The sequence below is a fragment of the Phaethon aethereus genome (genome assembly GCF_964289735.1).
Source record: "Phaethon aethereus genome assembly, chromosome: 19".
Lineage (NCBI taxonomy): Eukaryota > Metazoa > Chordata > Aves > Phaethontiformes > Phaethontidae > Phaethon > Phaethon aethereus.
This window is the reverse complement of record NC_138595.1, coordinates 7,541,141-7,563,946: the sequence shown is the minus strand read 5'-3', so window position 1 is coordinate 7,563,946 and position 22,806 is coordinate 7,541,141. Positions and strand designations below refer to the sequence as shown.

At 60.0% G+C, this 22,806-nt stretch overlaps 3 protein-coding genes across 3 annotated transcripts in view; all 3 read right to left on the bottom strand.

The window, feature by feature from the left end:
- Positions 1-1,214: 1,214 nt before the first annotated feature.
- LOC309411734 (uroplakin-3b-like protein 1) lies at positions 1,215-3,187 on the bottom strand (the record flags this gene model as incomplete). The annotated part of the gene is made up of 6 exons (XM_082008437.1): positions 1,215-1,455; positions 1,592-1,721; positions 2,069-2,145; positions 2,239-2,470; positions 2,569-2,715; positions 3,142-3,187. 6 exons carry the CDS (start codon positions 3,185-3,187, stop codon positions 1,350-1,352), a joined length of 738 nt encoding a protein of 245 aa, XP_081864563.1. The 3' UTR covers positions 1,215-1,349.
- Positions 3,188-3,716: 529 nt separating this feature from the next.
- On the bottom strand, positions 3,717-5,364 carry LOC309411975 (uroplakin-3b-like; the record flags this gene model as incomplete). The annotated part of the gene is made up of 6 exons (XM_082008754.1): positions 3,717-3,900; positions 4,157-4,277; positions 4,483-4,559; positions 4,659-4,878; positions 4,975-5,124; positions 5,307-5,364. 6 exons carry the CDS (start codon positions 5,362-5,364, stop codon positions 3,717-3,719), a joined length of 810 nt encoding a protein of 269 aa, XP_081864880.1.
- A 3,066-nt stretch (positions 5,365-8,430) lies between these two features.
- Positions 8,431-22,806, bottom strand: part of DTX2 (deltex E3 ubiquitin ligase 2) — a 34,402-nt gene continuing 20,026 nt past the window's right edge. Inside the window, 8 exon segments of the mRNA XM_082008636.1 lie at positions 8,431-9,094; positions 9,717-9,806; positions 10,501-10,662; positions 10,750-10,908; positions 11,532-11,602; positions 12,605-12,672; positions 12,674-12,689; positions 19,944-20,075. Of these exon segments, the coding sequence (XP_081864762.1) occupies positions 8,870-9,094; positions 9,717-9,806; positions 10,501-10,662; positions 10,750-10,908; positions 11,532-11,602; positions 12,605-12,672; positions 12,674-12,689; positions 19,944-20,075 (923 nt within the window). The 3' untranslated portion in view covers positions 8,431-8,869.

Sequence of the window (22,806 nt, the reverse complement as noted above, 5' to 3'; positions counted from 1 at the left end):
CACGTCGGGGGACGGGGTGGAACCCGCGTTTGCCGGATGAAGCCGGCCCTGCGCGGCGCCCGGGCTGATCTCCGCAGGGGTTAATCGCCGGATTTGCTTGATTTTCCTTGGCTGGGCTCCAGCGGCCGGCTCCTGGCAGCGGCAGCGGGGGGGGCCAGGCTGCCAACGCCCCTCCCAGGCAGCAAAAGGACGCCCCGGTAAGGGCGCCGTGACCGTGCAGCAGGTAGAAATGTGATGCCGCCCTTTGCACAGCGCCTACGGAAAAAACACGGGGCGTTTTGATACGTGTGTATGACGTACGTACGTACACGCATACCTGCCCTGAAGCCACCCACGGGGGGCACGGGCACCCCGCAGGGCTCTCTGGCCTTCTTGTCCTCAGCACCGGGGGGGTCTCGTTTTGCCCAAGCTGCAGGATCAGGCCCCGCCTCCCCCGTGCAAGATCAGGGACCCGCACCCTGGTGCAGGATCAGGAATGCTGGATCAGGCCCCCCACAGGCCCTGGTCCCGGATCAGGCCCACCGCAACCCACTCCCCTCAGTGCAGTATCAGGCCCCCACAACCCCCAGAGCAGGATCAGGGACCCACATTCCGGTGCAGGATTAGTCTCGCGCGCCCCTGGAACGGGATCAGGCCCCGGGCGACTGGTCCCCTCTTGCCATCTCGTGGCTAGCGGGGGAACATCAGCAGCACCCGGGCAGGATTGGGCCAGCTCTGCCTGGGGGACACCCTCCTCCAGGTTTGGGGCTTGGGGAAATCACTGTGGAGCAAAGGGAACAGGGAGAAACACACCCCAGCCCCCCCCTCCCCGCACCTGCTCCTGGGGGCATTTCTGTGCCCCTCACCCTAGCGTCGGGGCTGCTGGCGGGGGAGGACCTCTGTCCCCATCCAAACCAGGCGCACGCGGCACCGCGTGCCCCAAGCCGGCTGTGAAAATGCGTCTCCCACCCCAGAGCATCCCCGGCCGCACCCTGCCCCAGCGGGTGGTTGTCCCCCACCCGGGGATGGGGCTCAGAGCCCTGCGTGGGGGCACGGGGCCGGGGGCTTTGCCCGGGGGCTGCGGGAGGCGGCGAGGTCTCGGCGGGTGCCGTTCCCGGGGGGTCACAAACAGGAGGCAGAGGCCGGGCGCAAAGCACGCGGAAAGGCCTTTAACGTCCCGCTCCCCCGCGGCTCCCCGGGGCCCCGCTCCACGGGGCAGCTCTGGCCGTGGCCCTGCGGCGGCGGGCGCCGCGCCACCGACACCGGTGGGGCAATCACCGGGGGCACCCGAGGGCGCGCGGGCCGGCGCGGGAGCAGGGGGGAGGCGGTGCGGTGGCGGCGGCGAGGCAGCGCGGGGCCGCGGCGGGGGCTCAGAGCCGGGCGGCCGGCTGGTCGTAGACGTGGTGGGTGTTGTACCGCTGCACCGTCACCGCCTCCGGCTTGCTGAAGGTGCTGCTGCCGCCGCAGGCGTCCGAGCTGGGGAGAGAAGGGGGGGCAAGGGGTGAGGGTGGGGGCCATGGGGTGCCGGTGTCACCCTCTGACGCCTGTCCCACGTGTCCAGCACCCATCACAGCTCCGGGGCGGTGCGGTGGGGCGCGGGGGTGGCACTCACCCCCAGAAGACCATCATGGCCACCAGGCCAGCCAGCAGGATGGCGAAGAGGATGGAGAGGATGGAGGTGAGAGCGATCATGCCGGCGCTGTGCCCGCTGCCCGTCGCGGCGATGCTGCCGGGCTGCCGGGCTGGGGAGAGAGCGGGAGGGGAGGGAGCGGGACGCGCAGCCCGGGGCCGTGCAGGGGGCCCGGCCGGCGCACGCCGCGTTCGCAGGCCATCCCCGTGTGCCGTTGCGGCGTGCAAACACTGCGCAACCCCGGCGTGCAACCCCAGTGCGTGAACGCACCGTGCAAACGCAACGTGCCGTCGCACGGTGCCCCCGCCCTGCCTCAGTTTCCCTGGCTGCTCGCAGGAGCGCGGCACCCCAAGCCGCTGGAGCTCAGCGTGCGGCCCCCCCGGGACCACCCCGCACCCCCCCACAGCCGGTGGCTGCGGGATGGTGCGAGGGGCAGGACGAGCACCCCGGCAGCGGTACCTGTCCTCAGGGTGATGGGCTCTGACCAGCGTGTCTCGGCCACAGGCTCGGAGCCCCTCAGGGCGAGGAACTTCACCCTGGGACGGGAAGGGGGGTTGGCCACGCACCCCCGAGCCGGGGGGCGGCCGGCCGGCCGGCCCTGGGGGGCACGTCCCGGTGCGCAGGCTCACCGGTATGGCCCGGCGTGGGGCAGGGGGCCGTTGCAGGTGGGTCTCGCCGCATCGCCGGCGCAGCCGGTCTCGCTGCCGACGCGCAGCACCGTGATCTCCCCGGGGGGTTTGGGGCAGGGGTAGTTGAGGCGGGTGGTGTTGAGGGTCATGTAGGCGGGGGCGCTGGCGGGGAAGCGCTGGAAGGCCCGTTCGGGGGTCCCCGGCCCCACGCTGTTGTTGAAGTTGGGTACGGCTGCGGGGACGGGAACGGGGGTGAGGAGGGGCCCCGGGAGCCCTGCACACCCCCCCGCCCGGGGCTGCTCCCCCGGGCCCTCGCCGCATCCCACCTACCCTGGGGGACGGCCACCACCAGCCAGATGACGGCGTCGTCTTGCGCCTCGGTGAAGACGCAGCGGGGCTGCTCCAGCACGAAGGTGGAGGCGGTCGTCAGGCCCCCCAGCGGGGGGGTGGCCAGGGACGGGGTGTACGGGAGCCTCTCTGCAGGGAGAAGCCGAGGGGGGTGCGGCGGAGGGTGCGGACCCCCCGCTGCAGCCCCTGACCCGCGGCTCCGACCGGCTGCAGCGGTGCGGGGGGCTCGGTGTGGGGCTGGGGACAGGAGAGTGCTGACCCCTGTGACCCCGGCTGCGGGGACCCTCTCCCCTCCCTGGTTTTGGGCTCAGACACATGTTTCGTGGAAAGAGGAAGCAAAAACACCCCTGTGCCACCACCCTGGGAGGGACACCCCTGCGAGACCCCAGAGGACCCCACGCTGTGCCAGCAGACCCGGGGAGGTGGCACCCAGAACGGGGGGGCACCCGCTGCCCTGCACCTCCAGGCAGGTCCCAGTGCCCATGCACAGGGGACCCCCGCAAGCAGGGGACAGCGGGGACCCCCAGCCCAGCCCGATGGCATCGGCAGACTCACCCAGGCCGTGGGCCGGCGCCAGGAGCAGGAGGAGCAGCGGGAGCATGGCTCGGGCGCCTGGGTGCCGAGGGCGGGAGTGCGGGCGGCAGGGCTCTGCGTCCCCACGGCACCCGCCTGCGGCCACCAACCGCCCACATTCCTGCGCCGGCTGCGGCCCTGCGGCAAACCGGGCGGGCCTGTTTCCCCCGGGAGCATTTGGTACGCCTGAGCGCCCGCCGGCAAGGTGTGCTGAGAACTGCCACGCTCGTGGCATGGGTGAGCAACAGCCCTCACCCGGGCAATGAGGCAGAGAGTGCTACCCCCAGGGTGATGCCCACCTCGGGACTCCCCACAGACCTCACCGGTGCCAGTATGCCACCCCCCCCGCCCCCCCGACACCAAGTGCCACCAAGCCGAGGCCACGGGTGGTTTTTGGGGGCCCTGGTGCCCCCACCCTCCGCAGCTCCAGCCCTGCGTGGCCGACGGCGGGGCCCGGGGAACAGGACGCCGAGCCGGTGCGCGAGCGGGGCGGCGGCGGAGGGGCATCGTCCCGCAGCCGAGCGAGGAGGAGGCACTTGCAGCTGAAAAGTCAGAGTTTACTGGGCAGGATGCGGACCAGGAGGGCGGGGGGCGAAGCAGCCCAGCCCCGGGGGGCTGCACATGCAGCCGGGGGGCAGGGGCTGGGGCAGGGCTGGGGGGATGTGGTGGGTCCTGTAGGACCTGCGGGCGAAGGCGCCGGTCCCCGAATCCCGGCGGCACAGGGACCCCCACGCCTGGGCGCTGCAGGGGGAGAGAAGCAGAGGCGTCAAGCGGGGTCCGTGGGGCCCTGCCGGCCCCCCCCGCCGACCCCCGCCGAGGGGCCCTTTCTGCTTGCCAAACTCCCCCAAACCCCCAATTTAAGAAACAAAAAGGCTTTTTAAATCTGAAAAACATCTCCATCGCTCCATCTCTTTGCTGACGGGGCTGAGGAGGGGGTGTTCTCCCGGGACCCCCGCGCACGCGTCCCCCCGCGCACGTCCCCGCGCAGCCCCCGTACCCCACGGCGCCGAGCACCGCCACGGCCAGCACGGCCCCCAGGCTGGCGAGGATGGCGGCGATGACGACCGCGGCGCTGCTGCGGCGTGCGGGCGCGGGGTCGATGGTGCTCGGGCTGCCGGCTGGAAGGAGGCGGGATGAGGGAGGCGAGGGGGGACACGGGGGGCTCAGAGATGGTGCAATGGAAAGGGGGAGGGATAGGGCAGTCGGGAGGGATCGGGGACCGCTTCTCCCCTCTGGGTTTTGGGGTGCCGGCACAGGGCCGATGCCGTGCCGCACGCTGGCAGCCCAGCCAGGCAGGCGGGGGGACGGCGGTGCCACCGGTACCTGTCGGCAGGAGGATGGGGTCGGACCACCTCGTCTCCGCTTTGGGGCCGTGGCAGCCCATCACCAGGAACTTCACCCTGCGGGACGGGTGCGGCGGTGACGCCGGGGGGACGAGCATACCCCGGATGGGGAATTACCCCGGCTGGGATTTGGGGGTTCTGGCCTGCCGGCCTCACCTGTAGGGCCCCGGGGAGGGCAGGGGCCCGTTGCAGGGGTCCCGGCTGTCCTGGCCCCCGCACGCCGTGTCGTCCCCGACCCGCAGGACGGCCGGGCTCGGCGCCGAGCAGGCGTACACGGCCGCCGCCGTCTCCAGCGTCATGTAGGAGTGGGCAGCGGGCAGCTGCTCGTACCGGGGCACGTCGGCCCGGGACGTGGGATTTCTGAAGGCGGCCGAGGCTGCACGGCACAGATGGGAGGTGAGGGGCTGCGGCGAGGGTACCCCATGTCCCCCCGCCACGGCGGGCAGCACATGGCGGAGCAGCGGGCGCTCACCGTTGGCGAAAGCCACCGCCAGCCAGACGGCGTCGGAGGCGTCGGCGTGCCGGGCGAAGACGCAGCAGGGCCTCTCCAGCGCGAAGGTGGTGGCGGTGAGCTTCCCCGGCAGCGCCGCGGCGGGCACGCGGGGCACGTAGGGCAGCAGGGCTGGGGGCACAGGCAGTGAGCGGGGAACCCCCTGCTCCGCCTGACCCCCAGCTCCACGCTGGGCTCCACGAGCACCGCTGCCAGCACCGCAGGGGCTCAGGGGGTGCCAGAAGTGCCAGCACCGGTGTGGAGACCCCCCAGCCGTGCCCGTCGCCATAACCCCGTCCCCCCCAGGCAGTCACCCAGGCTCGTCGCTGCGCCCACCCCAGACAGCACCAGCAGCACCCGCAGCGGCTCCATGGCGTCGTCCCGGTAGGGCTGGATGTGCCGCCCTGCTCTGACCGCCCAGTCCCACTGCTGAGGGGACAAACTGCCCCGAGAGCCCCCACCCCGGGGACCGCCTGTCCCGAGGTGCCGGACCCTCCCAGCCTCGCATTCCTGCGCCGGCTCTGCCGGCCCGGCAAGACCCCGCAGGCAAAGGGGGCTGGCTGCTCCTCCTGGGTCACCCACTGGTCCCAAAATGCCCCCGGGAGCCGCCCCACTGGACCCCGGCGCCAGGGCGCTGTGAGGGTGCAGGGCACAAGCCTGCGCCGTAAGAGGGGAAACTGAGGCACAGAGGCGGCACCGGAGGCACATTCAAGAATGGGTTGGCAAGAGTCAGAGGTTTTTTTGGGGCAGCTGGGCAAGTGGTCCTGCACCTCTATTTGCCCCACCCCAGATTTGACTCCCCATGGGTGCCCTGTGCCCACCCAGCACCTACAGCTGGGGTGCAGGGTCAGCCCACACCTGGCTAGTTTTGGGTGCAGCCAGCCTCGCCCCAAGGGCAGGGAAGCACTCGGGAGCCATCACGCCCAGAACGCACCCAAAACCCCAAGTACTTGAGGTGAACGGTCCCACCCAGTGCCGGGGGCGCGGAGGCACCCAAGTTCTGGGACCATCCCGTGCTATTTCCCCATCCATCATTCCCCCTCGCCAGCAGCGCGGCCGGGCCATGGGACAGTGACCCATGGGGAAAGGCCCCCCAAACCCTTGGGATGTAGCCAGTGTCTCCCCAGTGCCCCCCTCGGCGCTGGCCCCCCCGCCTGCTCTCCATGCAGAGGGGTTCGAGTGCTTCTCCTCCGGTGTTTGCCAAGGGCCGCGGCTGCCCGGCTTCCCGAAGGGGCCGGGACCACGCCTTGGGATGAAGTGGAAAGGGGGCATTCGAGGATTACACAGTCCAGCTGCACAGGGAAAAACCAGGCGCAGCTGCAGCCTCCATCCCTCCCTGCCTCACTCCCCCGCCGGGGTCCGCAGGTGCCCACAGGGACACACCAGCCCCTGAGGGCCGCACCGGAGCCCTCCTCCGCGCTGCCCGGCGGGGTGCCAGCGGCGGGCGAGGGAGGCAGGGTGACGCGGGGGGACAGTGACTCACAGTTTCTGCTGCCGGTACCCGCTCTGGGACGTGGGGCCAGCATACCTGCGGGGTCAAGGCTCGGCTAATAATAACCAAGCTCCTGCAAGCGAGCCGGCACCGCAGGGGGAAAGGAGAGACACCCACCACGGGGCTCCAGCCAGGGCCAGGGGGACCCGAGACTTTCGGTCAGACCTGTCCGGTGGCATTATAAGCGCTTATTTCAGGCTCTGTCCCCTCCCCGCTCCAACCGGCGCCACGGCATCGCGGTCATGCTTTCACCCCGTGCCAGTCCTGGAGCCTTCCCCCTCTGCCGACCCCTGCCCCAGGGCAGAGGGGTCCAGCTCCCGAGCGGTGCCCGAGCCCCCGGCTCTGCTGCTTTGCACCCCTTTGCTGCCTGCATCCCCTCGCCGCTGGGGCTAAGCCGCTGGGGCTCAGCACGGACCTGGCAAGGATTTTAGGAGATGCCTGGTGGCAAAGGACGTGGCAGGCAGGGATGAGCCGCTGAGCCTGGCCGGCTCATGGCGTGGTGTCCTGGCCCTGGCCAGCCCAGACGCAGGGAGGTTCCAGCCCATTCACGCACAGGAGCATCTGCTGAAGATGCCTTGGGCCACGCTCAGCAGGAAATTCTTACTTTGTACAGCACTGGGTGTACCTGCCCAATTTTTGCTTCAATTCACTGTTTTGATGGCTGGAGAACATGACCTGTTGAGGGAAAGCTGAGGTTTAAACTCGAAACCTCTCCCTTTCGCAACCAGGGCAGGGGAGGAGCAGACACAGCCCAGTCACGTAGAGCTCAGCAACACACAGACACGTACCTGCTGCTCCCAAGGAGCTTCCATTCTTGCAGCACTCCCAAACTCGCTGCGTGTTGGAGGGTTTTCTCCCGGAAGCCTGCAGCAGAGGGCAACCAGGAGGCTGCAAGCACAAGATGGATACCAGGCAAATCTCCAGCCCATGACAGCTCTGAAAAACCTTTCATTTTTATATTGGCATGACAGAAAGAAAATTGCCCAGGACATGCTGGTCCCAGGAGGATGCCAAGACAGAGCTACCACGAAGCACAGCCACATCCCGGATCTCCTGGCAAGGGGGTGAAACGGCAGACGGCACCAGGGCCTCTGATGTGCCAAAGGGCTTTAATGTGGGCAAAGCTCCCAGGACTTGCAGCTGGGGCCAGTGGCCACGGGGAGGGGAACAGCCAGAAACAGCTCTTAGAAAGGCTTCAGCTACCAGGTGACAAGCAGCCTGGTGACAGCATACTGCAAGGCTACCGGGACTGGGGCAATATCCCCTTCACAAGGTGCTAGCACTCGTACCAGGCCGAGCTCACGGCGCAGGAGCGTGCTCCCACCCAGACAGCATCTCTGCTAGCAGCCTTGCATCGCTGCCACCACCGCCCGGCCGGCACCAGAGCCAGGGAGGAGGGTGGCCTGTCACCGGCTGGTGGCACCAGCACTCACTGCAACGGCACAACGCAGTTAGCACAAAGCACAACAGCCTCCTCCCTTGCAGAGGCTTCACCTGGCGCAAACAGCCCCAAACCGCTGCCATTTCACCTCACCTTTCCTCACCTGAAAGAGGGAAAAGAGGGGCAGGTCCTGCCAGAAGGGCTTCAGGATGATAGGAGCAGGGATGGCAGCTCACACAAGAGCAGGGGCTGCGACTTCCCCCCAGACAGGCACTGCCGGGTCACCTCTGCTGGCACCGTGGCCACAGACCACCAGGCTCTGACAAGCTGCAACCCCCAAGCCCGGGGACCAGCACCCCATGTCCTGCCCCCGCAGAGGTTTGTGTCCCTCCAGCAAAGCTGAGCTTTCCCTCCTTTCTCCTGGCTGGATCGAGTGTCCCCAGCTCTGTGGAGCAGGCTGGTCCCTCAGAGAGGGCCACCGAGCGGGGAGGCACACAAGCCATCAGGCAGCTTGGAGGCAAAGCGGCGACTCGCTGTGGAAAGGCAGCGTTTATTACAACCAAGCAGAGATACAGGGGCAGGAGGCTTCGCTGTTAAGAGGTGCCTCAGGGAGCTGTCGTGTGCCGGAGGGAGGCCCTGGGTTGCTTTCCAGCTGGTCTCACAGGGAGCAAGACACCCCGCTCTCCCTGTCCTCTCCCCAAGCATCACCAGGGCAAGGTTCTGCCTTCACAAGGGGGTCTGTCACCCCAGGACCGCTCTCCCAGCCAGTCCCAGATGTGGCCATCAACCCCACCCAGAGATCCAAGTGCAGTTTCTACAAAAACACCTTCCCTCCTGAAAAAAAAAAAAAAAAAAAAGACTGTAGAGAGCAGGCAGGGCTCCCGCGGTACAGTGTTATTGCTCAGTGTGACAGGCGGTCAGACACAGGAACTTAAGGCAACAGGAATAAGTGCACTAGGTGGGCCCCCGACACGTGCCCGGCACAGCCGGGCCCCCACCCCAGCTCATTGACTCAGGCAGTCCTCGGTGACGCCCTGTGCGGCCAGCTCCACCAGCACATTGTCCAGGTAGTTGGGGTCAGGGTAGCCGTGGCCGCTCAGGTTTGTGTCCATCTCTGTCTTGTGGTGGATCTCGTTCCACACCACCGTGTTGCTCTCACCGGTGGTGCTAGAGGTGCCCACTGTGAAAATCAGGCGTCTCTTCCAGGCCACCCTCAGGAGCTCCAGGACCTAGAGGTGGAAAGAGAAAAACCAAAGCTGGTCTTCGGCAGCTAGGAGACTTGAGCCACGAAAGCAGCTTGCCAGAAGTTTAACAGCCTAAAACCTTGCTGTAGCAGGAAGAAACCAAAGATCCCAGCATCAAAAGGGATCTCCCTCACCTCCTAATTACCCATGCAGTTCCCCTGATGGGAAGGGCCATTCCCTGCACATCCTGGTCTTCCAGGACTTGAAAAATACCAGCACAAGTTGAGACAAACACACCCACCCAGAGGAAACAGGGACAGGAAGAGCCAGCAGCCGGACTATCCGAGCTCAGCAGTTTTAAGTGCAAGCCCTTGTCACTGTGTAGCCCAAGACAGGCCAGGAGCGTCTTCCTAAAAGATCAGACAGGATTTTGCTTGGCAAGCGGAGTAAGTCTTCACAGTCAAAGTTGTGAAGAAGCAACAAAGATCTGCAAAGGCAGAGGCCTTACAAACACATGTAAGGAACAAACAGCATGGACAACTACTAAGAATAGCTGGTTAGCATCGTTGAGGACAGCTCCCAAAAGCAACCGCGTTGTGCCAATCCACCAACACAGGGCCAAGAGGCAACCTGAGAAGGGTCACATTATCAGGGTGCGATTCCTTACCTTTCTGCCCTTCTCGTTGTCTGGTAGATAACAATAGCGAGGAAAGCCTCTTGCTGTGTAAGGCATCCCAGGGTTGGGGTGCTCAGGGCCCTGCAACAGATAAGACATATTTAGCAGGAACACATCCATCTTCATGAGTTAGACAACCCTTCAGCAGCAGGATTTGACATCGGTCTATCTCAAAGCAGCTCTTCCATGTAAAACGGCGCAAGGTATTGCTGATGATGAGTATGAGGTCTCTGACTTGTTCTTATGGGACATGTGAATATAACAGGTCCTCCAAGAGCGGTCTCATGCTGGGATACAATGCCAGCTCTTCCGATTACTTAAATTCTGGTAGCAGACCACCTCAAACCACAGCTTTTTCCATGTGGTCTGATGACACCCTAAAGAGACCACCCAGCTCAAACCTTTGCAAGCTCATTGCAACCACCGAAATCTCAGACGTGGGTTGCAAAACCAGGTGTTGGGCTCTCTCCCACCTTGTGAGCATGGGCTGAGTCTCCCCTCTGCTTCACACAGGCACTAGTCTTCACTGTAAGTGAAAGGCTCTTGTAGAGCCTGGGACCACTCCTGAAGGGGGAAAAGATGTTTCACAGAGGAGACTCAGGTCACCCATACATTGAAGATACCAGCCAGTGCAGCTGCTGGCTCCAGGCACCCTGGCCCGCTCAGCAGTGGGCTGCCAGCAGGTACTCTGCCAGATCCCTACACTTCTCCAAGAGGCTCTTACAGCTTGTCCTATCCAGCAGCAGCCTCTCCTGCGAGCATGCTGCACACTCACCTGGATGCCTCTGCTGATGTGATACACAATCTGGATTGTCCCGCAGTCCTTGTGGCCAGGGAGGGACTGGGGAAACGTGGAGACCTCCATCCTCCCTTTGGGCTGAGTACCGGTTTTCTCTCCATAGATGGTTTTACAAGAGGGGCACTGCAAACTCCCATCCTGCAGGGAGAGAGACCAGGCATCGAAGCTCTGCAGCTGGGTTCACCCCGGCACAGGGGACCTGGTTGGGATGGGCCAGCTCGGTACCTTGTTCCCGTTGGAGTACATGGCCAGCATGCAGAGCATGTGGAAGGAGTGCTGGCAGTTTGTCAGATGACCGACCATCTCCGGCTTGATAGTGCTGCACTCGCATGCATCGCCGTAACCTGAGGGGGAGGACAGCTTCTCCATGCAGATGATACAGTCCTAGAGTCCATGAGAGCAAGGAGAAAACCACCATATAGTGTGAGCACGGGCTGATCATAATGACTGACCCACCCAGGATGCAATCAAGGAGATGCTTCAGGAAGATTATGCCTTAAACTTAAACCTCAAGGGAAGGATCAAAGGGCAAAGACAGGCTGGTATCACCCCACTCTGCCACCTCCTGGACAGCACAGGAAGAGAGCTGCCATCAGTCAGAGTGGGAACTGAGGGTGGATGCCTCCTGCTCCTCCACAGAGCAGCTCCAGTGCGGGGTTTTGACCTCTATGAGCATTGAGAGGAGACCAAAGTCAAACTCCCCCCTCCGCCCCAGGCCCTGCGGTCACCTCCAAGGGAAATGGGGAGGCATTGCCAGGATTAGCTACTCAACCCACGCTGTGCTTTCTCTGTCAGTCCCCTGACGAGGACAACTCACCAGTTACCACGTGTGGGCTTCAGGCAGTCCTCAGGCCTCCCCACCCAACATCAACAGTGCCATTGCAAGCAGCAGTACCTACCACACGGGATGCCCAAGGAAGGACGGTCCTCAGGCATCGCCGTGGTTTTCACGGCACCTCAGTTAACAGGCCACCAGGCAAGCCCGAGTCACTTCACTGTCCTCTCACCTCATCAGCAGGAGAGCCCTTCACCTCTTCCATGTACTTCTTCACCACTGCTTCTGGCTCGGTTGGTGTCGCTGCACAAGGAGAGAGAGGAGAAAAAGAGAGGAGAAGAAATCAGACATGCTGTGATGTATGACAGGCACATGCAGGGTGAGCTAGAGAGAAGGGGAACAAGCAAGTCACTGGCCAGGACGCCAAGGAGAAAGGTTAGGGTTAGAGGGGGAGAAGAGGCTGCTCCGACTGATCCCTACGAGCCCCACAAAGGCTTTGCTATCAGAAATGACTATCACTAGGACTGTGAGCACCACGGATGGGAGAACCCACTGGCAGATGTTGGTGCCCTGTGCCGTACACCCAGGGCACCAACTGCACACCCGGCTACAGACACCTGTAGCTGCTGCGCTCCAGTTCTCCCCATGTGCCCCAAGCGATGCTGGCCAGGACCCAGCTGCACTTCCTTTGTGCGCACCAAAGGCCAGCTAGGATCAACCCAGGGACACCGTGGTCTCACTGGGAGAGAGGGTAACATCACCTGTGGAGAAAAGGCATTCCCACATGGCCCCAGCTGACGTGGGGCCTTCTCACACCCAGCAGCTAGCACCTGCTAAAGAGGGACCCAGCAATACACTAAGCTTCAGGCCCTGTTTTGAGTGTGACAGAATGAGCCTCACATCCTTAGCACAAAATAGCAGCCTTTCTCTCAAATCCAGTAAAACACAGCGCAAGTCACAGGGTACACAAAACAAAGCAGCTTTGTAACGGGTACCCTATTTGCAGCACACAACACTGATATCTTTGCATTTTCCTGAATATAGTCCCTGCTCCCTGTCCACTCAGGCACAGGCACCTGTGCAGCCCACCAGCATCACCAGCCTGGTCCACCTCAGAGACGTTACGGGATTAAGCAACAAACATCACACAACACCCAGAGCAAGTTACCGCCGAGAGTGCCAGCGGTCACCTCAACGCCCAGCCCGTCCTTTCGGAGCTGCCCAGCAAGGCTTGGCTTAAGCTAGCAAGCATCGCACGCCTCTGCACGGCGCCCAGCCCCAGGCGAAGGGGGACGAGCTCTTTACCAGTCATCAGGCCCATCACGGAGGCTGCCAGGCTCTTCCGCCAGCCTAGGAAAGGAAACACGCACACGCGACTTCATGACTCCACCTGGCAGGAGGCAAAAGAGAGACCTGCCACTTGGCTTGGGGGGAACCTCGCCCTTCCTTCCCGAATCTACTTCTGGGAGAGATCAGGGGAGAGCAGTGCTGTGATGAATGGGCCAGCAAAGGCGTAGCTCTTCTTTCTCCTTTCTCCTCCATCCTGGCCGGCCAAGCCGCGGGGAGCAAAGGAAATACTAGCAGCAGCCAGACGGGCCACAAGCATCCGTGCCCAACACCCCAGGGCCTTGCGAGGAGTTGTACTCCAACAGTGCTCCAAAGAGCTTTGTTCTGGAGCTCGTTTCTAAGCCACTGTAGGACATTCACTGTGCTTTAGCACAGAGAGTACTGCTACTCCAAACTGCCAGGCTCCCAGGTGGACACAGAGCATCACCACGCACGTCTGCCGGGCACCAGAGCTGTGGGTGCACTTGCACGACACGCATCTTCAGCTCTCCCCATCCACTTTGGAGCTTTCAAGGAAGATGGAAGGGTTCACAAGTGTTGCCTCTGTGGTTGAAAAAGCTGCGCTTCAAGAGATAGCCACACCGGAGCCAGTACCGAGCTGTTCTGCCACCCCAAAGAGCAGTCTCTGTCAGCAGCAGGAAGGGGTGGGTGCTATTTGCCGGATAACCACTTTTCATGGTAGAGGCAAACGTGGTGAAGCAGAAGGGAAGGATTGCTCACGTGCCACAGATGTCATTGAACAGGCAAGGACCTGGATGGCACAGATCCTGTATCATTCCCATGAACACCAGCTCCGCAAGCAGCTGGTGCTATGGGGGCACCTCGGCAGAGAGCACGAGGCCGCCCCGCAGCACAGAGGTGTGACGGGTGAGGTGCAACCAGGGAAGAGATGCCTTTTCGCTGCAGACAAGCTAGCTCGTGGCAGCAGAAGAGAGTGGGGCAGAGTGCTAACGTGGGTGGAAAAATCTTCTAGCTAAGGAAGACTGATGAACTGGGCGTTGGACTCTCTGAAATGAAGGCACAGTCATTAAGATGAGTTATTTTCAGAAGGGGAATCCTGGCCATCGTGAAACACATGATTTCTGGCAGCAGCAGCAGGCGGAAGGGATGACTGAGCACACAGAGCAAGAGGAGGAGCCCAGGAGGTGAAGGGATGCTCCCTCCGAGTGCTGGGGCTGGACAGGAGAGATGCCTGACATCTCAGGCAGAGCCAGCCTGCAAGGATCACGCTCTGGAGACGCTTAGTCGGGACGGTGGTAACAGGATAAAATAAGCGTTAAGCCAAAGAGCATCATGGAAGCAGATGTCTTCCACTTCAGCAGCATGCAAAAATCCCCTGGAAAAGCATTTCCAAGAACTGCCACAAGAGCAGGAGACAAACAGGAGCCTGGGCAAGCCCCAGCCTTCCAGCTCTCAGCAGCGCCAGGAGCTGCTTGAAGGCCTCCTCACCAGATCTCACAGGGAATACAGATCCTTGCCTCACCTTTTCCAAAGGTGAGAGATGGGTCCAGGAATCTTCTCTGCTGGGACCTTGCTTGCACACAGCGGATCAGGAATTGCCAGCCAGGAATGAGTCGCAAGGGGATGTGATCAATCTGAACTGAAATCTCTCATCAGAGCTCAGGTTGGTGCTCACTGTGCCTGAAGCTCTCCCAGCCAAGGTCGCTGCTCCAGGCTGGCAAACACAGGGTGGCATTTTCCACATGCGGTGGTTGGAAACAGGCTCTGGTTTGCAACTGCAAGAGACCTTCAGAGTCACACAGGAGACAGAGGCTTCAGCTTCTTCTGCTCTGCAGGTTTTGGAGAGGACCCTGTGAACAGGGCTAGCTGCTACCCACCATAACTCCATCCACTTCCATGAGCACCCGGTCATGATGACCACTATGTTCTCATTCCTGAGGATCCTGTGCTGCCTGCCAGACTTACCACCAAGTCCTCCATCCAGACTGTGTTTTCCAGGTGGCCCTTTCTGAAGTGACCTTCTTGTCTCCTCTGGCTATGGGCTGGAGAAAGCAATGCCAAAGAGATGCGCGGAGAAGGTAATGAAGACAGCGAGGGAAGCGAGTGGAGAGGGTGTGTTACACCAGCAGCAATGCCTGCCCGGTACTTGGCAGAACGCCCCAGCTCACCTGCTCCCACCTGCAGAGCAGATCTGAGCTGCTCTAGAGCTATTCACCTCGTTCAGGATGGCGGAGGACGCTCCTTCCCTGCAGCACCCGCTGTGCATTTCTCTTGCCTGTTGACTTGACTTCCTCTGTAGCAGCTCAGAGAAACAAAGCAATGACTTGCTCAAGAACTGGCCAGGCTCATTCAAATAAAATCAATGAAAGGAGACAAAAATCCCAGTGCAGAGCTGGTGTATTGGGTCTGGAGTGAGTAAGAGTGAGGACAATAAAGCTCTTGCAGAATCTTGGGGGTACAGCAGGGATTTTGGGCAAAGCAAATGGTGTTACACCACCTCACCAGTTGGCATTAGGATGGAGCTGGGGGCAGACAGGCAGAAGAGGGTGATGCAGCCCTCAGCCGTCCTCAGGAAACCCATGCCTGATGCGTTTGCATTGTGGCATCTCTGATCTGTTCCCATCACTTTACTGGGATAATGCTCTGATGCATTTAGATCCACCAAGCCTGTCTGGAGACAAAAGGGCTGGGGAGCACAGATGCTTTAGAAAATCTGTTCCCAGCTGCAAGTGCTTGAATATCCAGCCCCAAGGAAGCCTTTCGATGCTGAGAACTTGGACTCAGCAAAGGCAGTGAAGCCCACACAGCCTTCCTTGCCTCCGAAGAGAGGTCCTTCCTTGGGCAGACCAGCACAGCTGGCAGGCTGCATCCCAGCAGCACAGAGCGGGAGCTAGAAGAAGGCTGGGGGGCACAGCACGCGCCACGGCACAAGCCACATATACTTCAGCACATGAATCACTTCCTTACTGGACCATTTGCTCTGTAAAAGCATTTGCCTCCAAATCTTTGTTCTAGCTATCCCTTGGGATCATCAAAGCCTGTTCAGTTCCCATAATTTTCAGGATTCAATAGCAGATTGAAAATGCAATAGCAGAATCAACCGATGGTGTTTCTCACCAGCTGGCTCAATGCTCTGCTATTGATTTATCTGGGATGTGAAGGAATGTTTACCATTCTTTCATTTATAAAGAGAGGAATAACGATTTTATTTTTTTTTAAATGCTTCCCCTTCCTCCCTGTAGATAATAAGTTGCTTGCTGAAGCAAGGGCTTTCCATGGGCAACATTTAACAGATGTGTTTTGAATCCTTCTTTGGCAAGCAAATGCTGCAAATGCTTGCAGCAGTAACATACCTCCTTCTGTAGCCCAAAATGAGCCATCTGGTTGGCAGCAGACTCTTTTTTTTGATACGCTATGCAGGCCAGACACAGGTTGTTTCTAGTTATTGTCGTGGACAGTCACCCAACTCGGATCACCTCTGCTCTCTGTTCCCTGGATTTGTAAAGGCTGGACCTACTGGCCTCAACCCCCAAGAGGGCTGTCCAGAGATCAGGAAGGTGAGAGGAGATTTGGTGTTAAAACCAGGTTTCTCCACATTTAGCATTTTGGCAGGCTAACCAAGCAACCAGGCTGCTCTGATCCTGACAGAGAGCATCCCTGTTATTGCAGCCCATCTCCTTCAGCAGGTGGTCCCCCACAGGGACAGAGAGCTCCCCCGACTCCGTGGGGCTCCCCAGTCCCACCCATCCCACAGGCACGGTCTGCTGTCCCAGCTACAGGGGGATGGACATACTGGGAGCAATCAGAGTCAGCTGGGAATTACTCCCCTCACCTCGCCAGATCCCATCCTGCTCCACAGGGAAGGACGAGCGTGCTCGTCTCCTCTCCCTCCATACCGCAGCACTCCGCGTGCGACTGCCCACCCTGGAGAGGACTTGCAGGGAAACGGCCAAGTGGTCGGCGATCCCCTTAGCCAAAAGGGTAACTAGTGGCACACCAGCCCCAAAACAACCTTCTCCCTTCAGTTCCCCTCCGCAGCAGCCAGCTCCATGCCCTGGCAGCACTCGGAGAGAGCCGGACAAGCCGCTCGCCTCTGTCCCGGGCGGCCAGCGGGGTCTCAGCCCGCTCTGAGCGCGCAGCCAGCGGCGCTGGTGCAGCGGCCGGAGGACGCGCGGCACCGTGCCGGCCGGCGGGAAGGCAGCGTTGATCCATCAGGGCGGCAGACGCTGCCGGGCCGCGTGCCAGCACCGATAGCACCGTGCCTGCCCGGGGACTACGGCTTCCCCGAGCCCTGCAGCACCCACGGCGCAGGACTCGCCTGCGCCAGAGACATCATTACCAGGACAGCAACACCAACGTTAATGAGTCCTGACTAAGCAGCGCCTTTGTTTAACATAAACCAGCTATTCACCAGGCTGGCTGCAATTCCTTCAACACCGCCTCGGCCAGCGTGCAGCCAGGGTTTGCAGCAGCAGGAGAGAGCAAGAAGGGGCTCGGCAGGGGTACACTGCACCCACCACCGCCTATTTGGGCACCAGCTGGTTGCAGTCAGCTCACTGACAGCCTCCTCCTGGACCCACAGCTCTGGCTCGAGCCCTCCGGGACAGAAAAACCTAGAGGGGTGCGGGAGGGGAAAGGGCATGCGATGCAGAAATTCAGAGCACAAAACAGGCCCATCTCTGCCTGCTGGCAGCTTCAAGGACTGTAAAGGGAAAAAGAACAGTCTGACCCAAAGTCAGGCTCACTACTTTCACTGCAGAACAGCGTTCCTAAGCCAGGAGGGCTGTTGTACAAACAGTTGGTTCCTAACAGGGACTGAGCACCCTCTTCATCCCGGGAGTCATGCATTCTGCAGGACTAGTCCCCCTGTTCCCAGCAAAGGGGATCTCGCTTTCTAAAGCAAGAGGGGAGATGTTAGCAAACTAAAACAGAGAAAGGCCCCCTTTCCCACAGGTCGGCATTGGAAAGGGCAGAGCTAGCAAAGGTTCTCCTCTGCAGCAGGGTGCCTGGGCCAAATCCTGCCACACCAGATGGCAGAAGGAACTGCTTTGTGCCCCTGCCACAGATGCCATCCTGTCCCTCCTGCTGGTGCCCCCTCTCTGCACCTCTGGTCTCAGCCCCCCCGGCTGGAGGTGTCCTGGCCCCGTCAGGCGGCACTGGTGAGCTGGCGGGAAGGCGGCAGCCTGGCTCTCCGGGCTGGTACCGGGCACAGCCCTGGGGCTAAGCCAGCTGCCCGGACACCCCTGGGGGCTGCGGCAGGAGCCGGCCCTGCCCCAGCACACCCAGCTTTTGGCCAAGGTATGGCTCAGCGGCCGCGGGAGGCAACACACGTGTGCTCCTGGGTGCTGCAGCAAGCGCTGAGGAACCGGTGCTGATGGGGTACGTAACACCCGTCACGGCTACAGCCACCCCTCCGCTCCCCCGGCGGGTACCTAATGCGATGTGTGCTGCTCTTGCCCCGAGCCCACATCCCGTCCTCCCCACCCGCCCCGCTGCTGCTCAGTTGCGGCACACGTCCTCCTGTTACCACCACGCTCTTGCCAGCATCCCGGTCGCGTGCACCCGCATCCCCTCCACGCCGGGGAAGGGCTGGATGCCGCGAGCGTGCCGCTGCCGACAGACCCCACCGAGAAGCTGGCAGCGAGCTGCACCGCAGAGGAGCAGGGCTGTAAATCTGTGGCCACTCCTTGCCCTACATACAGCTAGTTTCACGTCACCAACCAGCAGCAGGTGACTGACAGCAATGGCGGGCCAGGCCCTCTGTTTCTCAGGCTCCTCCAGCAACAGGGGCAAGGCGACGCCTCTGCGGGAGGGCCTGGCCTCTCCGCAGCTCCGCTTTGACACGGTTTCCAGGACGTCCCCCGCCACCCAGCCCTTGCCCCCAGCTGCCGAGGGCTGCACGGATGCTGCCCGTGCCAGGAGCCGGCGTTCCCCGCCGCCTTGCCAGCTGGCTCCGCAGAGCGAGCGAGACCCTCATCCAGCCCCTCCACCACCCAGCTCCGCTCGGCTCCTCTCCTTCGCCTCCCATTTTCCTTGGCTCCTCCTGCTCTTCACTGCTCCTCCGGCCGCCCCTGCTTTGCCCTCCCCCTCCATCACACATCCTACTCCACATTTGCTCTCTCCCTCCTTCTCGCTGTTTGCGTCTCCTCCTCCCAGCTCCCTCCATAACGCAGTTCTGCGAGATACCTCCCTCTGCATTTAATTTCTATTTTCCTTCTACCAACCATCCCGCCTCCCTCAGTCGGGTTTGGACTTCACTTCCCCATCAGGTCTCCTCACTGCATGCACAGACTCCAGTGAGAGACACTGGCACCAACAAACTCCCTGAGACAGCCAGATGCCTCTTCCCCTCCACCTCACGGCTCTTCCCTCTTTCTTAAATGCAAGCATCTCCATGTTGAACAACCACCCACCTCTAGTCCCCTCTTGGCTTATCTGAGGGGGGAAACGCCTTAGGTTTGGTGGTGGTTGCCCACCCCAGGTCACCTGTGCCAGGGTTGGCAAACAACCTCTACACCAGGCTGGACTCACACCTACCCCCACAGAGTCCCAGGGCTGCTATACACGGGTGGGACCCAGGCTCTAGATCAGGGGCCCACAGACTTTGCAAGGGTGCGGGATGCCAGTGAGATATGAAGAGGTGAAATGAAGGCCCTGCCCTGGAGGAGGCTCAGCTCAGCAGGAGAGCTGGGGTAACCCAGCCCTTCCTGCCAGGGCACATCCATCCGAGAGCTCCACTCACTCCCTTCCACCCCAGACAGAGGTGGAGAGAACAAATCCTCTGCAATTCGACCCTGAAAGCCTTATATGACTCAGGGACCTTCTTGTCTGGAAGATCCTTCTCACTCCATGACTCAACCATGACAAGTATAGCTCACAGGCAGACCTTCTCTTGAGAGCATGCATGGATTAAATGCTCTCCTTGATGGTCCCTCAGCTCCCAGACTTGTCCCATCAATGAGTCAGTGAAGATCTTGGTGCGTGGATGCCCAGGGCTCCCCGAGAGGGTGCAGCAGGACCATGGAGGAGGCTGCAGGAGTCTCTGGCACGCACAGAGAACGACTGGGCTGCCCCAGCTTTAGTGACTGATGGAAACGAGCAGAGCTACCACAGGACAGGGTCTACTTGATCATCTTATTTTACAGCCTGTCAGAGACCATGCAGGCCAGAGGAGACGTGCCCTGCTTCTCCCCGTGATGGGACGAACATCATCAGTCAAATCAGAAGAGCCAAAAGGGTGAGGGGAGAGACAAGAGGAAAGGAGGGAGGCAGAACAAGTGCAGAGAGATAAAGAGAAGGAGATGGAAGCAAATATCAGAGTTTGAGCAGAAACTACCTTTCTTGGAAACTTTCCTCCCCTCCTTAACTGAGCTGTGTTTTTTAGTGGCTTTATGGGTGCTGGCAGCTTGCGGCACACAGGTGAGGTGCACGGGGAGTCCAGCGGCTGACATCAGAATAGCCGTCATGCCTACAGCGGGTACGAGATCAACATGCAGGAAGGAAACAACGGGGAAACACATTCATTAAAAAAAAAGCTTTAACCTTTCAAAGAAAATTAAAGATAAAAATAAAACAGAACCCAAGCCCTTGATTCAGAGGACATAAAACATCGGAGGCAGCAGGGTCGGAGCCAGCACAAGGACAGGATCCAGAGGTTTTTAGAGGGAGGAGCCCAGGCAACAAATTAAAGCACAGAAATACGGGCACAAGTCTCGCCCGTGACCCTCTGCGCTGGTGGTGAACAGGACCTTCCTCTTTGCCTCGGCTTTAGGGCTCTCCAGGCGTTTTGCATTGCTGTGGTGCAAAGTCCTCCTGCTCTCCGGGGCCCTGAAGGACAAGGGGCATCACCTGTAACCCCTCAAGGTCCCGCTCAGCTACTCCCCCCGTAAAGCTACGCGTGTCAAAGGCGACGCACCAGACCGATCCCCAGAGAGCAGCTTAACCGCCTTCAAACACCGCGGCAGTGCCAGGCTGACCGTGGGCTGGAGCTGCTCCACTCAGTCCCCTGCCCGAGGAGCCCCACTTGACCCACGGTGGCAGCCCCCTGCTCACCCCACACCTCCTCCTTGGCTTTCTGGTTTTTCCTAGCATCCCCAGCTGCAAAGCAATTCCCACCTGCCTCCATCCCAGCCAGCTGCATGCATGGGATGCAGTTCATTAAAGCTAATGAATCATTAAAAAGGACAGCCATTCCCTGAAGGTAAAGCTGGCTCGCAGAGAGCTACAGGACTGATCATGCTGATCTAATACGACGTTTGCCTGTGAAATACAGGCCGGTTACAAGTCATAACATTTCTAAGGTAGCATATTGCTCTTAAACTTACAGTCAAGAACACACCTGCCTTTGCTTTCCCAAGAAATGACTTTCCCACCTGCAGACAACCTAAAAGCCAACATTTCCCCCAAAGTTACCTCTGACAATAGACCACATCCTAACACTGTGGGAATTCTTGCCAGCATCCTGCACAGTAATTCACAACCAAAGCTGAAATTTCTGTGGATTTTCTTTTTCAAGACTTTGTTCAACTGGGTTGGGAAGGGAAGATACAAGAGCGCATTTGTTCAGGATGAAAACAAGGTACCTTGTCTACACACGACTGAAAAAAATTGAGTTATGATGGGATCAGCCAGCTTTGCGTGCAAATGGTAAGACTATTTTCTGCCTCTAACATGGAACTAGTCAAGAACCCATGCCTTGTGACTAGAAATCCTCCGTGCAAAGCCCGTGTCAATGCCCCACAAGCAGAACTACGCCTACGCAGTGCCGACCGTGTTGCGCACCTCCTTCACCTAAGGTCTAGGCACAAGAAATATTCCTGAACCTGTTTCAGTCCCTTCTCCCTACACGGCATTGGACGCTTTTACTAAAACTTCCTCATCTATGAGCCAAAAGAGAGACTGCAGGAGTTTCACAAGCAGGGAGAGGGGCACAGGCAGATGAAGTGGTTTCCCCAGAGTTACCCAAGAACCTTTGGCAGAGCTGGTCTGGCCAGAAGACCAGGCTGCCCAGCGCACGGTGAAACCACACGCTTCCCAGTGGCGACAGGTTACAGCAAACCAGGCAGCCGTGGATCACCCTCATTAGGTACCAACAGATCCAGAAATTTCGCAACCAAAATAACTTCCTTTAGGTCTTGAACTAAAGACCAGAAGACTACCGCGTGCTCTCAACCCCGGTCTAAGCCAGCAGTCCTTCCCTAGTCCCAAGGAGCCTTAAGCAAGACCTTAAATGTCCCCGTTACAAAACCTACTTGTTTTTTGAACGCAGGAGTACAACTGAACACCTGAAGCCCAGCAACAGCACAAAAGCTGCCACGTGCACGGCGCCCCAGGCGCGTACTTTCCCCTTGCAGCAGGTTAAAGGACAGTCAGAGGTGTTCCCAGAGGAGCAGGACCAACTCACGCCGATTAGAGCGCCTGGAGGAACGGCGTCCTTGAGAAGCAGGCAAGATGCTGGACCTGCCCACAGCTGGGGGAGATCACCGCAGACAGCCTGACCCTGCCGAGGCTGCAAATGCAATTCCCCAGAAGCGGTGCGGAAAAGCAAACGGTAAAGTTATCTCCGAAACGCCTGCTTCTAAGCGGCGCGATCACACTGATTGCAGAGACTGACATTTGAAAAGCAAGTCCACAGACTAACAGGGATTATCACCACCTACACACAGCTGACTGATAGGCAAATGCAAAATTAATGCTTTCTTCTTAAGAGATCAATACGGTCTTGCTAACATTAACATGCAGAGCCCATTAAAAAAAAACCAAAAAACCGAACACGACAGAAGCAGAGGCTGAACAACTGACTTCAGGCTCTTAACATCAGAGGACAAAACGTTGCCATCAAAAATCAGACCAAGTGATGAGCATGAGCCACAGAACCTCAGCTGAGTTCAGGTACCCTCTAACACAGCCCCTCTCATACCTGGAATAACTTATCCATCATCACAAATCATTGCAAAGAAAAATAAACATTTATTCCAGGAACTTCCTCACTTCTGTTTCATGAGCTACAAACAGATCTACAATTACAACACAGACAAAGCACGGGGAAATCGTGGAACCAGCAGAATTACCCCCAACCAAATGTTCTCCCATGGACGATCTGAAATCGACCAAGAAAAGGTAATTTTCTACTTTTTCCTTCTGCCGCCTTCAGAGAGACACAACGAATCATCTTCTGCAGATTCAAATCAAGAGAGCAT